Consider the following 18,618-nt stretch of genomic DNA (forward strand, 5'->3'; position numbering starts at 1 on the left):
CCTCTGTCTATGTATATTCCTTCTAACTGTACTATTAGTGGTACAATTTTTAAGAATTACAAATATTATCTTTCCATGTAGGGATGTAAACAGTTCAGCTCCATTGAATCCCTTAGGTTTTCTTCTCTCTTTTTACCTTTTTAGGCTTCTCTTGGGTCTTGATATTGGAGATTAAATTTTTTGTTCAATTCCAATCTCCTTATGAAATCTTGAAATCCTTCTATTTCACTGAATAACCACTTTTCGCCTTGAAGTATTACACTTAATTTCACCAAGTAGGTGAATTTGCCTTCCAGTAATATCATGTTCCATGACCTCTGATCTTTCAGTGTTGCAGCTGCTAAATCCTGTGTATTCCTGATTGTGGCTCCCTGATATTTGAATTGTTTCTTTCTGGCCCCTTGCAGTATTTTCTCTTTGTCCTGATAGCACTGTAATTTGACTAGAATGTTCCTTGGAGTTTTTATTTTGGGATCTCTTTCCTAAGATGAGCAATAGATTCTTTCAATGCCTATTTTGTCCTCTGGCTCCACAATATCAGGAAAGTTTTCCTTGATAACTTCTTGCAAGATGGCTGTGCAGTCTTCCTCCTGTTGATTATGGCTTTCAGGTAGTCCAGTGATTCTGACACTGTCTCTCTTGGTTCTATTTTCCAGGTCAGTTGTTTTTCCAGTGAGGTATTTTACATTTTCTTCTATTTTTTTTTCATTCTTCTGAACTTGGGTGATTGATTCTTGATGTGTTATAGAGTCATTAGCTTCCATTTCACCGATTTTAACTTTTAAGGAGTTGTTTTCCTCAGTTAGCTTTTGTACCTCCTTTTCCATTTAGTCAACTGTACTTTTTAAAGAGTTGTTTTCTTCAGTGGATTTTGTATCTCCATTTAGCCAATTCTACTTTTCGAGCAGTTGTTTTCTTTTTCATAATTCTCTTGCATCACTCTCATTTCTTTTCCCAAATTTTCTTCTACCTCTCATACAATTTTTAAGCTAATTTTTAAGCTCATTTTTGAGCTCTTCAAGCACTTCCTGGGCTTGAGACCACTTCCTATTTTTCTTTGGGATTTCACCCATAGGTTGTTTTGACATTTTCCTCTCTTGAGTTTGTGTCTTGATCTTCTCTTTCACCATAGTAACTTTTCTATCATCAGATTTTCTTTTTGGTGGTTTTTGCTCATCTTTTTTTGGCCTTTTTCTTTTCTTTTAAATTTGTGTTCTGCTCCCAGGATGGAAGGAGTGCTGTCTCAGGCTTCTTGTGCCAGGGGATACAGGCCCTGGCTGTTTACCTGGTGCTGCACTGATGTTGCTTTGAGGCCCAAGGGGTATCCTCATGTCTGGCGCTGTACTGAGGGGATGGATTTCTCTGATAAGAGCTCCATTACCCAATGGATACATAGCCAAAGAATATGAACAATTCTCAAAATAAGATCTATAACTTATAACATGAAAGAATATTCTAAATCATCAAAAATAGGGGAAATGTACATTAAAACAACTTCATACAAAACAAACTGACAAAGATGGAAAAAGAAGGAAATAGTTAAGGTTGGAGGGAATGTGGGAAGAAAAACAAGGCACATTGGTGTATTTTAATGGAACTGTGAATTGGTGTAATCATTTTGGAAAGAAATCTGGAATTAAAATAAAGAAAGGAAAAAGGCTATACTCATTGATCCAGAGATTTCATTATTAAGCTAATACTTTAAGGAGATCATTGATAAAAAGAGAGTGCCTATATAAATCAAAATAATTATAGCAACTTCTTGTGATAGCAAAGAATTGGAAACAAAGTAGATGTTCTTCAATTGGGAAATGTCTAAATAAATCGTGGTGTATGAATGTAATTAAATATTGATGTGCACTAAGAAATTATGAATGTGAGGAATATAGAGAAGTATGAAAAGATCTATATGAACTGATGCAGAATGAAGGAGAGCCAAGAAAACAATATACACAATTACTACAACAACATAAACAGAAAGAACAACCAAACACACACACACACAGAAATCAAAAGTGAATGTTGCGAAATTATAAAGAACAAACATGACTTGAAAGAAGAGATATGATATGGCAGCTAGGTGGCACAGTGGATAGAGCACTGGCCCTGGAGTCAAGAGGACCTGAGTTCACATCCGGCCTCAGATACTTGACACTTACTAGCTGGGTGACCCTGGGCAAGTCACTTAACCCCATTGCCTACCCAAAAAAAAAAAAGAGAGTAATATGAGAAGATACTCCCACCCCATTTCTTTGCCAAAGACCACAAATGTTGCACAATGCATGCATTTTAGACTTTTTTAATGTATTTTATTAATGATGCTAATTTTTTTCTATTTTAAAAATACTATTTGCTATATGTGATCACTCTGGGATGGGGAAAAGAAACAGAATAACAGAAATAGATGAATGATATAAAAAATAAAAGACCAATTAAAAACTTATTAAAATAATAAAACTAGTACTCATATGATAGCTTATACCTTATTTTGTTTTGTCATTAACATCTATGTGTTCCATTCTAATTTTTAGGGATTTTGTTAGGTGAACAAAGTTTTTTTTTTACTCTTATGCCCATCTTTTAATTCCCTTTCCATTTCTTTATTCCATGGTTCCCTTTTCTTTTCCATGTTTTTTCTTTCTAGTATTCTCATCTCATTTAGTAAAACCCCTTATATGGGAGTGAGGCAGTTAACCATTTCATCACTTACTTCTATACTATAAAGTAGGCAAGGAAAACCAAATTGCTTATAGCAGTGGAGAAAGTATCTCAGTAAAAACAAATGACCTAGAAAACAGATTGAGAAGAAAAAAAATGTTAAAATCATTGAATCACCTAAAAGCCAGGATTTAAAAAAAGAGTCTACATATCACATTTCAAGAAATCTTAAAAGAAAGTTGCCCAGGCCTCTTAGAACAATAGAACAAAGAAAAGAATACAAAGAATTCTGCAGTCACTTCCTGAAAGAAACCTCAAAATGTAAACTCCCAGTAACATTATACCCAAAATCAGAGCTTTCAGGTCAAAGAAAAAATCCTGCAGTCAGAAAAAAAGAATTCAAGTACAAAGGAACCACAGTCAAGATTATATACAATTTAGCATTCATCACTATAAAGGAGCAGAGAGTTTGAAATCCATAAGGCAAAGAAAGTACACTTACAGCCAAGAACAATTTACCTTGCAAAATTGTGTATACTTCTACAGAGGAAAATGAACCTTTAATTAAGTAGAGGATTTCCAAATATTCACGATGAAAAGACTAATGCTACATAGAACTTTGAAGGGCAAACATAGGAGTCAAGAGAAACATAAAAGGGTAAAAACATGAATGAACAATCATAAGGGACTAAACATTCTAATACAGAAGGATGATACTTGTGACCCCTCTGAACCCTATTATCATTAGGGATCAGAGAGAGAATCTAATTAGATAGAAGACCTGACAGTAGTTCTATGGTATTGATGATGTTAAAAGAATAATAAAAAGTGAGGGGAAAAGGAATATTGTAGGGGGCAAAGGGAGAAGAAGGTGAAAGAAAATTATCTCATATTATTGGGATATACAAATAGATATCTTTATAAATAAGGAGGGAGGATGGGGGGAGTAGTTGGCATTTGAACTTCCCTCTCATCTAAATGGTAAAAGAAGGAAAGAATATACATATACAGAGTTAAGTATGGAAATGTAATTCATTCAACAATGAAATAAAAGTGAAAGGGGAAAAGGAAGAAGGGGGAATTGAAGAGAGAGCAAATTAAGGGAGGGATTAGTCTTAAGCACAAGAAACTTGATAACAATGAACAAAAATATTTCTAACTCTTTTATGGCAGCAAAGAATTGGAAACCATGAGAAGTAACCCATCAACTGGGTTATGGCATATTAATGCAATGGAATATTATTGTGCAATAATGATTTCTGATTAAACCTAGTAAAGTCAGCAGAATTGGGAGAACAATATATACATTGACAACAAAATTGTAAAGTCAAACAACTCTGAAACACTTAGGAACTCTGATCAGCATAATGACTGACCAAAATTCCAGAGGGCTAATGATTAAACATACTATTCACTTCCTAATAGAGAATGCAAAATGACTTTTAAAAAATATATGGCCAATGAAGAATTTGTTTTGCATAACTTGTTTTGCATAATTTGTTACACATGTGTGTAACAGAAGTTTTATTTTTCTTCCTTAATCAACTGAGAGGAAGAGAAGGTGAATTCTTGCTGACTGAAAATAAAATTTAATTTTAGAAAAAGAACCCCTAATATAAAACCGAACTTTCAACTTACATGTTGAACAATCAATTAAAATCTTTCAAGAGTTTGATACTTATAATTTTTTTCTGTTTGTCAAATATTTGGCATCAAGAACTTACAAATTCTCAACAAAGATATCCCAAGAAAAATACCTTTCACTTTTCATAGAGGTTTATGTGTATAAGTATATTCTCACATACAGACACACCCTAAACAGCACCAATTCCTCTAACACAATGTTCATTAAAACAGTATTATAGGGAAGTAGAAAGTTTAATAGGAACAATATAATAAAAAGGTGATCAGGCAAATTGGCATTATATTGGCTCTCAGAAACTTTCCTAGAAGGACTTTTTATAATGTATAAATGAAACTATTGTGCTGTAGCATCTGTCAAAGGCAACTTTATACAAAGGATATTCCTCCCTCTCTATTTAGAAGTGACTAAATTTAAACTTTAAATATTTAGTCTCCAGTGGTTAGCAAACTTCAGAATAATAAAATATAACATCTTTCTGCAGTTAATGCTTTTTATTTAATATAAAAGCACAATTCACTCACACATCACAGAGGCATTTTGTATTTCAATTATTTGTTTTACCTATTTATATGAAATTGCACATTTAAATTAATAAATGAAAACTTTTCCATATGGATCTAAGTGGTATCAAAAACAATTTCTCTGAACTTAGAATTTAGATTGTGGAAGCGAGCAACATTACTAGATGAATGGAAAATGTTCCATCTTAAATGGAAAATGTTCTATCTCCTAAGTGCAAATATAGTAATCACATCTGTCTTATTTTCATTTGTCATAGACCCCATCCACACCTGTGTAGAATTTTCCCTCACACCAGCCACAAGCAAAAGACAATAGTCTCTTCCACACTTGGGTATTTTTTTGTACACTTTTTTTGATGACCATGTGGGAGTATACCTATTAAAATATACCTCAAGGCAAAAAGCTGTTCCAGAGCACCAATATAACAACAGAGAATTTCCTGGTTCCCATTCTGTTTTCTGGGTACAAGTTAGGTAACCTTAGAAGATACCTTAATCTTTAGGAAGCTCCATCATCTCAAGACACTGGGATATAATTTGATAAATCTTTAAGGAAGTTGCTTCTGAAGCTAGTTCTCTAATAAGTTGCTATTTATGAATCTGATTCAATAAGAATTTTGAGCACTGAATGAAAAACTGCTGTTTATTTAACCAATAAATAAAAAAAGTATTAAATGCATGTAATGAGCCAGACACAGAGATAAGTGCTAAGGATACAAAGAAAGGAAAAAAACAAGAAAACAATTTATGTCCTCAAGATCTTACAATTCTAATGTGGGACACAACTTGTGAGTAAACAGAAACATCCAAGATATATATGAAGTTGACAAGTTAACTTTAGAGGGAAAGGTTCAAGTGACTGAAGGGCCCAGCAAGGCTTCCTACAGAAAGTGGCTTGTGAGCTGAATCTTGAAAGATGCCAGGGATGTCAATAGGTAGAGGCAAGGAGAAATAGGATTCTAAGTATGGAGGAATGTCAACAAAGGTAAGGAGATGAGAGTTAGAATGCCACGTCAGAGGAATAGAAAGCAGGTCTCTATCACTGGACCACAGAATGCTTGGTGGCACATAAAACATAAGAAGACTAAAAAGGTAGGAAAGAGGAACATTTTGAAGAGTCTTGAGAAATTCAGTAGATAGAAAAACAGAAACCAATGGAGAAAGTCCTATGTATAAACTCTATGTTCAAATAATAAGGGAATATATGTATATATAATGCATAAGTATAATATAGATATAACATGTGCATATGTACATATCATTACATATAATATACATGTACCTATATAATTACATAAGTGTATATGGGTACATGTATTGGGTGTGTCTATATTATGTTATACATGTGTGTCACATAACATGTATATTTATAATATATGAGTATATTGTGTCTAAGATCATGTTAATTTTTTATCCTGTCCTTTCTTTTCTTCAAGAATACAGATGCTTAGGAGCATCTGCCAGGATAGTCTGTTGAGTAAAATTTTGGACAACTATAAAATAGAAGAGATTGTTTTTATGCCAAGATCTAGGTTTTGAAAGATTTATTGAATCTACCTTAATCCTTGAGTTGCATATTCATGGCTATATTTCCCTCTAACTGCTGTCATTTAAATTGTCATGCAGAATAGGGCAATTCAGGGTCAGTTTATGCAAGCGGCATCAATCTGAAGAACTTCATCAGTCTTTATTTCAAGGCATTATGCAAAGAAAACTGACATTAAGAGAGCCTTAACTGACAGCAAATGAAATCAATCAGCAAATCACTAAGCCATAATAAACTCTCTCAATTTGTAGATAACCCTTCCTTTTCCAGGTCTTTCCGTAGGCAACCCATCAAATACTGTCCTTTATGGGAAAAATCAACAACAACAACAACAACAACAAAATCCCAACAACTTCTAAATACTTTACAATTCTGCTTACAGTAGCTAAAAGTTTGAGAGCTCTCGGTCTTCAGTTTCTTAATTATGAGAATAAAAAGGTAATCCTAGTCAAGTTTTACTTATTCCTTTTAAGCCATTGAATCTAAAAGTGCTATTAAAAGGTTAAGCTTTGGGTATACATTTTTGACTGTTAATACTATAGTGACAAATTATATTTATATCATTCAACAGCTCTTCTACTTGTTGTGCCCAAAGTTATAACAATAATCAAACTCTATACTTTTATAAATCTTTTTACCTAAGTGTAACTCAAACATTTCACAAACAGAAAAATATTGTCACCATCTCACAGAGATGGAAGCTTACGTACAAAGAAGTTAAATAGTGTGAATAAAGTGACAATACAAGACAAAAAAAAAAACAAAGGAAGTAGGTACATAACCAAAATGCTCTATATATCTAGCACCTATCACGGGTAGGAGGGATACTACCTACCTAAACTATATGCTAGACTTTGATGAAACTCTGAAGCTATCAAAAATTTTGTTCACTGAGCATGTATTTATTATTTTTGTTGTTCAGTCGTTTTTCAGTTGTGTCCAACTCTTCGTGACCCCATTTGGGGTTTTCTTGGCAAAGATATGGGTTTACTTCCCCAGCTCATTTTACAGATGAGGAAACTGAGGCAAACAGGGTTAAGTGACTTGCCCTAGGTCACACAGCTAGTAAGAGTATGAGGTCAAATCTGAATTCAGGAAGAAGAGGACTCCTGACTTCAGGACCAGCACTATCTACTATCTATCCACTGAGCCACCTAGCTGAATGTATGTAGTTCTTCAAATGAAATATAACAAACAATTTTTTTTAGCAAAACAAAGCAAAGAAAACAAAAAATAAATAAATAAAAGACTAGAACCTCAGCAATGTATTTCTGGTTCTGTTTCTGACCTCAGAGTTATACACTAATTCTGAGCTATGTTCTCGTTCTGGTCCCGAGATAATATACATCTATTCCTCAACTTGTTCACGTTAGGCCTTTTAATTGAAGAACTGACAGAGCAAAGAACAGAACACATTTATTCCTACCCATTTCTTGAAAGCTAGGCCAGTGAACACAAACTATGGTGGGTCCTACCAAGCACAATGACGGACTGTATATAGCTTTATTGTCTGAGGACAAGCCTTGCTAAATTTGGAGAGATTCATCATCAAACTCCTGGATACCAAGTGATGATTTTTTTTATTCTGGCTAAAGCAATTCATGATATCATCTATTAAAGTATTTGCTGACAGTTGTGATCTCCTTCAGTTAAAAAAAAGAAGTATTCGCACAAACAAAATTATAGATCCTAGAAGTACAGAAATATTTAAGTTTGAGAAAGCAAATAAGACAGTAAAAGACAAATTAGGAGGAAGGAGGGACAGGAAATAGGAATCATTAAGTTAAAGTAGCTATGCTCAGTAAAAGGTAAAACTATAAATATTCCATATCTAAGGTAAACAATGGAATCATTTTATCTTTTTCATGTTGCTCCTATTCTATACAAAGCTAGAAAGTCATCTCCTCTAGGATTTTATGTAATTTTTAGTGACTGTAATCACAGAATCATAAACAGATCAGTGTCACTCAACTTCCCTAAAAATCTGATTTACCAGGGCAGCTAGGTGGCGCAGTAGATAGAGCACCAGCCCTGAAGTCAGGAAGACCTGAGTTCAAATCCAGCCTCAGACTAAACACTTGACACTTACTAGCTGTGTGACCCTGGGCAAGTCACTTAACCCCAATTGCCTTTTAAAAAAAAATCTGATTTACCTGCACATCTAGAAAAATACTTTTAAAAATCTGAGCCTGAGGTTAAATAAAGTAAGGAAACATACTTTGCAAAGGACTTTCACATGCACATGCACAAAGACAAAAAGGTTAAATGAGAGTAATATATGTTAGTACTTCCTTGAGAAAAGAATACAGTAAAAAAAAAAAAAGTAGGCTACTAGAATCAAGTATCCAGTGGACCAGTTACCTATGTTATTGATGTCCAAAAAGTCTAAGGATGTTTGATATCCGATAGCCAGGTCTGGGCAGCTAGGCGGCAAAGTGGATAGAGTGCTGGGCCTAGAATCATGAAGACCTGAATTCAAATCTGGCCTCAGACTTTTACTAGCTATATGACCCTGGGCAAGTCACTTAATCCTGTTTGTCTCATTTTCCTCAGCTGTAAAATGAGCTGGAGAAGGAATGGCGACCCCAGTATTTTTGCCAAGAAAACCCCAAATGGGGTTGCAAAGAGTTGGACATGATTGAAACAAATGAACAACAAAAAAATAACAACATACCCAAATCAATTTTTTGGGCAAATTTACATAAGTTCTTTTACCTACTTTGTCAAAGAATCTGTTGTGATTTTATTTTTCCTTGTAGTAAATAAAGATATAATGAAAAAGAATCTTATAAGTCATAAATAGTTTGAAATAATTCATACTGGATTTTATCTGGTGTCAGGTCAGACCACTGACATCAGCTCCTTCTAGAAAGGAATAACACTTTCAAACTTTTCACCTGAGTAAGGGGAAGAAATTAGAGGATTCCTCAAAAACATGGCATAGGCTATACAAAGACTTATTTTTCTTGTTCCTCCACATCATCTGACCTCTTTTGAAGAGTTTCATAAACTAAAAAGCACTCCCCACTAGTCTCTCAAATGCAGTTTACAATATGGGATAAGGGACTGGACTTCAATTTCATCAAGAATTCCTACATGAGGAAACTTCCTCCACCAGTACAAGTTGGCACGTTCTTTGCAACTTGAAATTGCCCAGAGTTGTGAGGGCTTAAGTGCCTCATCCAGGGTCACAAAGTCCAAATTATGAAATCTAATACATATAAGCATTATATGTACATACATACTAGCTCTCTCACTCTCTGAGTTATTTAGCAAAGGTATTTATTCTCCTAGTGCTAATGGAAACAAATATTAACTTACTGTCATGAAATTAATACTCAAATTGTACCTTAACCATATGAAATACCAAGCATTAGTATGTTTTGCGGGCATGCCTCATGCCCTGCAGAAATATTAATCATAAGGCCTAAGAATTGAAAGAGATTGTAAACATCCTCTATGCCCATTCCCTCATATTACCAGATCAAAAAACTAAGGCAGAGGGAAGTAAAGAGACTTATTTGGCCAAGATTGTGCTGCTAATTAATCACAGAACCTAAAAATCAGGAAGAGACTATCTGGTCTATATTGTACTGAAGCCTCCTGACCATACTGCTACCAAGGGGACCACCAGCCCCTGCATAAAGACCTCCTGATGAAAAGGCAATCTCATCCGTACCACTCTGGGGCTGAAGTTTCTCTTTACATCCAGTTTCAACCTACTCCTCTGAACTTCTATCTCTTGCTGCTCATTCTGTCCTTTAGGCCAGTCAAATACTGCTTTTCTAAATGACAACCCTTTGAATACCAGCATGCCTGTCTTCAGGTCTTTCCCATGTTTTTCCATCCTTCTTTTCTAGAATTTTGGCCTCTAAAAACCATAATAGGGTGAAAAATTTCTCTTTTCTCCCCACTGAAACATTCTCTAATGCCATGAGCTTGCAACTTGTCCCAAGAAAATCACTCATAATACCTGCATTTCCTGCTGTTCGTGGCTGAAGAAAGCATTTTCTACATGGAACACACATATTATTCATGGCAGATCCAGGTCTAGAACCCAGGTCTCTTTAAATTCAATCTGGCCTTCTCAGGTTGAAGCTGTCAAGCATTTTAATGAGACAAAGAATGGCATGGTGTCAACCAACCACCAAGGATTTATTTGGGGATGAACTATAGCTTCATCAAGCTAATTGATTTCATTGCCACTGGGAAAAATAAATAAGTCCTCACTAGAAGTGACTTCCATCCTCTGAAGGGCTCTCTCATTATTTCATTGACTTCTCAAGACTTCTGCCTTCTCCACTTCTAAAAATGCCAGACATTATACACATTACATTCCTCAAAATAATTGTAGAGGCCTAAGAGTATCACAAAACCAGAATTGTTGATCATTATTCTAACATATTTTAAAGTAATAACCTACTAAAATAGAAATGAAAATAAGGCCTCCAGAAACCTCAAAAATGTACAATACAGACCATGAGCACAGTCATAAGAGGAAAAGAACCCGCAATAGCAATCAGCTATTATAAAAGTCTCAGATAGTAGAATTGGAAAGACAGGAAGAATGACTTTCAGGTCCTAACAAAGAAAACTGAAAGTAAAATTAGGGCTACAGACTAGAAGTACCAAGTTCCAGGGGGAGAAGATATCTGACAACAGAAGGAAAAGGTGTAATAAATAGGCATATAGGACTACAAACATCACAGGGACAAATAAATAACTATACTAGGGTAGCTCTTAAGGGTATGTACAGTATAAATAACTGATGTTTATAATGACAACCCTGAGCCATCAAGAGTTAAAAATATGTTCAATATATTGTTTAAATGAGGAAATATGTATTTTATAAACTTTTGATAAAAATTCTTTAAATTTCTTTAAATTTTTAAAACTGAAGCTAAAAGCTTCAGTTACCGGGAAAACTCACATAAATAGAATACATTATTATTTAATGATAAAAGTAATTACTTATCATTATATAAATAATATTATTGGTATCATGCAAATTAGAATCAAAATTTCTAAATTGTTCAAATATTCAAGTGAAATTGCTCATACCTTCTTAAGTTTTAAAATGCAAAAAAAGGTTTAAAGGACTTTCACGTAATTTTTCCAAATATTATAATATCAAACAGTATAATGACATGCAAAATTCTTAGTATATCTAATAACACTTGATAAGCTACATATAGGACAGCATCTATTTCACACTTGAATGACTTTTTAGACCCCATTTTGCCATATATTTATGATTTAAACTCTCTAGATATAACAATAGACTATGAAAAAAATCCTATGCCTATGGGAATTTGGCTATTTTAAGAAATCACTGTATTGCAACAGTCTATTACACATACCTAAAAACCATACCAAATAAAAACTATGTAATTATGTGGAAGGTTAGTACTGATTATAAGAATTATTATCTCTAGGGTAAATAATCTGGTTTTTAAATGTTTTTAAATAATGAATCCTTACTTTTTAATAGTTTATAACTGTGCATTTACAGAATAAAACATAGCATCTACAAAGGGGCATTGTAGAATGCTAGGCTAATCTCTACGCATTTTACAAGAGATTTGTTGTTGTTGTTGTTATTTTTGAGTGAAATGAGTCAAAGTATTGAAACTCATTTTATCTGAGAACAGGTACAGTTTATGCAATACCAGCTTTCAAAGCCAGCCATTCTGTTTGGTTAACTCAAGTGGTTAGAACATGAGCATATAGGCCTCAAAGTCATAAGTTTAATCCCTGTACTCATTATTATTTCTGTATTGGAGTGAATGAATAAGATAATATCAATGCACGCTATAGTGGAAAACTAGAATTAACCTTGTATTCAATAGAGAAGGATATGTTTAAATATGAGTTTCTGTACATTTAATTCTTGACTTTGTAGACTGCAAAGTATTACAAAAAGTGAGCTGATGATGTTTATAATGCAATTATTTTTATCATTGACTTCCTAACTAAGGTTGTTAACTATTGTCACTTTTTTTTTTTTTTACAATTTGGGGTTTTCTTTATGTTTAAAGAACTGCGGCCTAGTACCTCGCGGCAGCCTTGGGTGCTGATATTTGGGAGATCAAGGTCTGGCTAAGATTTTGCTTCTATGCCTATAGGAGCTTTGAATGCAGCAAAGGCAGCATCTGGAGCCCCTAGCAAAGATTGTGTCACAGGAGACATACTTTGATTGACACATCAAGTGGCATGGCAGCTTCAAGAGGGGGATAAGCTATGCTCTCCTTGATCAAAACAGTTGTGATTTAAAGCCTTTGAGGAAACAAAGGGGGAATCAAATGGAAAAATGTGGAGGGGAAGAACCCAAATCAAACATTCTCCCAAATATACAAAACAAATAGGCTGCAAGAGAAGCTTTTAGAAATGGGAAAATCAAGCTACTGCCACCTTAGTGCATCCACTATAGCCTCCTAAAATCAAAGAGATTAGCTACATTTTGTTTTTACTGTGTAGCACATATTATGTATGACCTCATCTGGATGCAGATAAGAATGAGTTAATCATTCATTCCCATCCTCCTTAAATAATACCCAACAATTTCCCTTCCATACAGAAATATGCCAGGAATATAGTCTTGCTTCTTTAGAGAACATAACCAATAGCATATTTGCTCGGCCTTCAACCTCAAGACAGGACTGTCTGAATTAAAAGAAATGGTGTGCACCATTAGTACAGTCTTCCACAGTAATGAGATATTGTTCCTTCCTCATTAATATGTTCTTGGGACAGTGTATTTTCCCAAAATAAAGTCAGAGAACAGGGTCAGAGAAGGGTTACACTACCTATAGAATTATTCTGTGTACAAAAAATGGAAATGGGGAACATTCAATAATATTAATATATTTGAATGATTGCTTGATTCAAAGAGAATTATTCTACATTTGCTGATTTGTCTATAGAACTATATAAACTGTGACCTACAATATCATACACAGATGTATCAATATCATTTCATAAATGGAGGAACAAAATTACTTCATGAATTTATAATGTTTTACCCTTATCAACCAGCACGGATGTCTGAACTTGTCTTTCATAATACTAATGCTTTACACAATTGCTTAATGCTTTTTTTTTTCCCCAAAGGGTATTACAAGCGACCTACTAGAAAAAAAAAACAATCAAAATGTGTGATGTTCACTGGAATATAATTCTAAGCTACTGTGTATAAACAGATATATCTAGAGGTTGAGATGTAGAGGAATTCAAATCCTATAAAAACTCATCAAGTATTAAAGTAAGTGGTATTTTATATTACTACTTAAATTAGGGCTTGATAAGGATGCCCAAGCCAAGATCCTTGGCGTTTTCCTCTTATAATCTATAAAACTCAGAGCCTCAAATTATATGCTTTCCCAAGAACAATCATTTTAGAAGTGAAACAAAAGTTTTGGTTCAATGGTAACTGCCACTTATGCAATCACCAAATTCAGAGAAGCACATAGTGAAAGGGGTACTCAATGTGGTCCAGGAGTCAGAATTTTAGCCATGTTATTTACTAGCCATGTAACTTTGGGCATGTCACAACACCCTTCCTTTGGGGCTTCTGTTTCATCAACCACATAATGGACTAAAATCTCTCTGATTTTCCTTCCAGTCCTAAATTTTATGATCCTGGTTTTCTAGGAAATGTCTTATCCAATTTCTGACCTGTGATAGTATGGAAAGAGAAAGGTACACTCACTAAAAAGTTATTTTGCAATAATTAGATAGCATTCAAAAGGCCTAGTAATAATATTTTTGAAATGTTACTGTTTGCATAGAATAAGGACACCTTGGGAATGTAAGGGTTTTTTAAATATATTTTAATGGGATTATGGTCACAAGCCTTCCTGTTTGTCTTCTCTGCTTAATTACAGGGGGAGCTTAATCTTAAGAAGCATATAAATTCCCTGGAAATTGGATTTTTGTATAGGAATTTGACCCTATGAAAGAAACTAGGACTGAGCCAAGAGGTTAGAGGTGGGAGTGGGGATGAAGAGGGAAGAATGAGGAAGCATCTGTATGTGCTAGTAGGGGCTTGAAGAATACGTTTGATGTTTTATGTTTCTGAAAGAATGAACACAGTTGAGGTGGGTTTGGGGATGCACAAAGACCCCCTCCTTCAGTGGGCCACATAGCAAATGATGAATAAATAATTACATCATCAAATTTCTAAGTTGTTGGTGGGGAGTGAGGAAGAGTGCAGCTAAAGAAGAGAGGAGTGTATATTTCAACCTGGATGAAGGAAGGGGGAGGGGTATAATTATAGGAGAAGGTGGCATATATTTTAACTTTGTGTTAAATCAAAGCACAGAGTCAGTATACTTATTCATAAAAGACTATAAGAAAGTCAAACTATCAAATATTTAATGATTATTTGTAAAGTTATACCATTTTAAATATAGACATATTTTAATAATTATATCAGTAACTAAATATCTTATGAAGGAAAGAGTATTTTTTCTTTGTAAGACATTAATGACAGTAGCTTTCATCACAAATTAAATTTAAGAAAATACTGAGCAACTGAAAAAAATAAATTTTATCATACCTGTTAGGATTTATTTCTGACTCCAACTAAAATCATATAGTATCAAAAATCTAAATAGAAAATAAATAAAATAGAAACAAATCTATTGGAACACTAAAATGCAGTTTAGAGGTGTAGACTCTTAAAAGTTTTATGGGATTTTAGATAGATTCCTAAAACCATAGTGATATTCACCATATATTTTGTAACTTCCTGCTGTTTGCATAGACGTTGGAGAATTTTCATACGATGGTAGTATGTATTAAAAGACAATAAAAGAAGTATTGACTTCTCATTTAAAAAAATTTTACCCTGAGGGGAAAAATATATCATTACAATTTAAAGCATATCATAATTATTAAAATAAAAACATATCTAAAGTTACATGTAACAAACATATTTCTAGAAATCTGAAAGAAGAGTTGTTTAATTTCTTCATTTTAAAATTTTCCTTTTTATTGTTTGGGGTTTTACAGCTTGGGATGTATCTTGGGCTTTGTAAACAAATTATACTCTGTGATTGTGACAGTAGTTTCTAAAATTAGTTATGGCTGAAAGGAAAATGTCTTTATTAATAAGAAATAATTATAATTTAAATTAAATTAATATTGAGGCAAGATATTTTAGATTTTGCATTTTTAAATTTCTAGGCATCTGTTTCCTAATAATTTAAGACAAATCCTTTTTTTAATGAATAAATTGAAACAAGCTAGGAGATAATGTCTCATTGTTTTGTCTTACTCTGATGCAAATGATCTCTCAATGAGAGATAGCTTATAACTTTTCAGTTATAATATATTTGGAATATTTTCTTTGGTAAAAAATACATTCTCAAATTATTTAATAGGCCAATTTTCAAATAAGACTTCAATTATTTCTGAAATGTACCATAGAGGTGAAAGGAAATTAGTTTGCTTTTCCTTTAAGTTGCTGACCACAACATTTTGAAGCTTGCACCCTCTCCATTTAGTGCAATTTATTTTTCTACACATCTTTGTATCAAACAAGGTTATTTAGATGCTAACCTGGCATGCTACAACCTCTGGCCCGCCTTTCAGCCCCTCCAATGCAAGGGTCTCCAGGTGCAGTTTGGGTAGCTGCAGGGTGAAGTCATTCCTGCTTGCCGCAGTCCGTGACAGCGAGATCTGATCTCTGACCTAAAGGGAAAAAAACAGCATCAATGGTAATTCCCCTTCAGACACATTAACTGGGATGAACTGGGTCCCCTTGAGCCCACTGAGTGGACTTGCATTGATCGTTGGACCTGAAATCCATGAATAAATTTAGGACTAATTGATTTTTCGTTGCAAATAAATCTCTAATTCAGAGTGCTGGGGGAGAATGTTAAGAAGAAAAAGCATCTTCCTTCTGCCTCAAGTTGGGGGGCGGGGAGGAAAGACAAGGGGGAGAGTCACTTGGAGCTTTCTGATCAAGTGGTTCAGATTATTTTTTCTACAGTCTAACCTTCAAAAAACAACATACCTTCTTTTAAAAAAAAACCCACAAAGAATCAATGGCAGAAAAAATAAAAATAAATATAACAAAGGCATGTTCCCTAATTGCTATTTTTCTTACCAGAATATTTAATCTAGTTGGGATACTAACAATACTAACAAAATAATTAACAGTTGCTGTTCTTTGGAAAGCAGAACTTCATTAGAGTACAGGTCCAAGTATAAATGCAAGTATACGCAAAACAAAAGAAAAAGATCTTCCAAAAATAAGACCACAGTAAGCTTCTACTACCAGTTCCCCTTAAATGGTGCTTCTAGATAATTTTTATCAAGATACAATTTGATGTACAGTAATCAACTTAATCACACAATTTCTTAGTGATATAAACTAGAGAGAAAACCAGTAGTAATTGTACCAAATCTATGTAGTTTTATTTTAAGTATTCCAAAGATATATCTAAAAACACACAACAGATATGAGACGCTGCTTCTCTGGCCAATAATGCAACAACACGCAGTTGGTATCACACTGCCACCTTCTGGATAAATAGGAAATTGCTTTAATAACAAAATAACTGATGCAGTGAGAACCACAGAAACTCAAGTAAAATGCTCAGAAAAACAAACATACTAAATATTTTAGCTTTTAACTCCCAAACTGGCTAATAATTTTATTCACTGATGACATTACTTTTACTTAAGATCCCTGAGTTTCCGTTTATAGTCATAATTTAATTAATGTAGTTTTCACATTTAAAGCATATTTCCCCTTTCAAATACACATATTTAAAAAATATTTCATGCTGGTGGAGAAATTATAATAATTGATCTCTTTGATAACATATATTAACATATAAAGTTCCATATGTTATAGACAATTTAAAGCTATAAAGAAATGTACCTGATGAAATAGTTAAATACTGAGTAGAAAGATAATATAAATTATTTTTAAAATCCTATTACCAAAGAGAAATATCTTGTCACCCTTTTTATTTGTATAAGTTTAAACATACTACTGTTCATTTTCAGTAGGAATGATATAATCATTAAAAATTCTATATTTCATCCTGCTCAGGTTCATTGTAAAATTGCAGAAAATATTGCTGATTACACAGATGAACTACATAAATATCATACATATCACACATGAATATCCATAGTGTTCATCATATACCTCCACATACACAATACACACACACACACACACACACTGATTTCTTTAATTCCCTGTGTTAGTCTATAGGAATAGAAATCCATTTATTTCCCCAGTTGACCTGAAGAATTTTTGTCAATACCTGTGGCTTCCAAATATATGCACTATAATACAATTTTTATAATGGCATGGGTACAACATACACATAATACTATGCACTAGGTTCAGAATATACACTTGCCTGGAACAAACATTCTCCAGGGCCTTCTATCAATATGGACAGTTCTGTTAAACTTATAGAATGTAACACAAAAAAAATGATAATTTACAAATATATCTGATTTAAGTTTTACATTTTATACGTACATCACTTTCTTTGGCTTTTTTGTCACCAATATGCACACAGATAAGAGAAAACATTAATGTGGATTAAGGTACTAAGAATTTATCAACATCAAACCACTAGTGTTTTTCCTTCTACCCTTCTGAACCACAGTCAATAGATCTAAATATTTTACTGCACCCTGGCCAATTCATTGTTTGATGTTTAAAAACTCACCCAGAATCAAAGAAAATTTATTAAATTTGGGCCCCCAAATGAGATACTATTAGCTTTGAAAGTCAAGTTTAACTGCGATATTGATGATTCTCTTTTTTCTGTGACAAAATTCACCAGGGAAATCCTGGATGTCAAAGTATAAAAGCAGATTGCTAATACTGGCACACACACACACACACACACACACACGAAATGTATAATACACAATACATTTCAGGTATTTGTGGTCCTTCAATCAGATTAACATCAGGTCTCAAAACTTTATCTATGAAATATTTTGCATATTCTCTTCTTGAAAATTTTAATAATATTTAAATGATGCCATTGATACTGGAATTTTACATCACTTGATAATAAAATCAACACATTACAGTAGTATGATTATTTCTCCAACATTTCCTTTTTTACTAAAAAAAAAGTCACAAACTCATGAATTATAAATTTAAAGGAAATACATACAAAATGCTTACAGAATTCATCATTTTCTTATTATTGAGAATGATATGTTTTAAGTATTAATAATGCCAGTGGAATTATCAAGAAATA

The 18,618-nt window shown here is 33.5% G+C and overlaps 1 protein-coding gene across 8 annotated transcripts in view; it reads right to left on the bottom strand.

Annotated features, from left to right (window-relative positions):
• CCDC171 (coiled-coil domain containing 171) overlaps nt 1-18,618 on the bottom strand; it is a 496,773-nt gene that overhangs the window by 132,274 nt on the left and 345,881 nt on the right. For all 8 annotated transcript variants that reach the window (XR_003569147.1, XM_027863035.1, XM_027863037.1 and 5 more), the window contains one exon: nt 15,932-16,063. Coding sequence is in view for 7 of the 8 variants with exons in the window: in XM_027863035.1 (XP_027718836.1) it covers nt 15,932-16,063 (132 nt within the window). In the remaining variant the exon portion in view is untranslated. The remainder of the gene's footprint in view (nt 1-15,931; nt 16,064-18,618) is intronic.

The sequence above is a fragment of the Vombatus ursinus genome, unplaced genomic scaffold (assembly GCF_900497805.2).
Source record: "Vombatus ursinus unplaced genomic scaffold, bare-nosed wombat genome assembly UNPS02014770.1, whole genome shotgun sequence".
NCBI lineage: Eukaryota > Metazoa > Chordata > Mammalia > Diprotodontia > Vombatidae > Vombatus > Vombatus ursinus.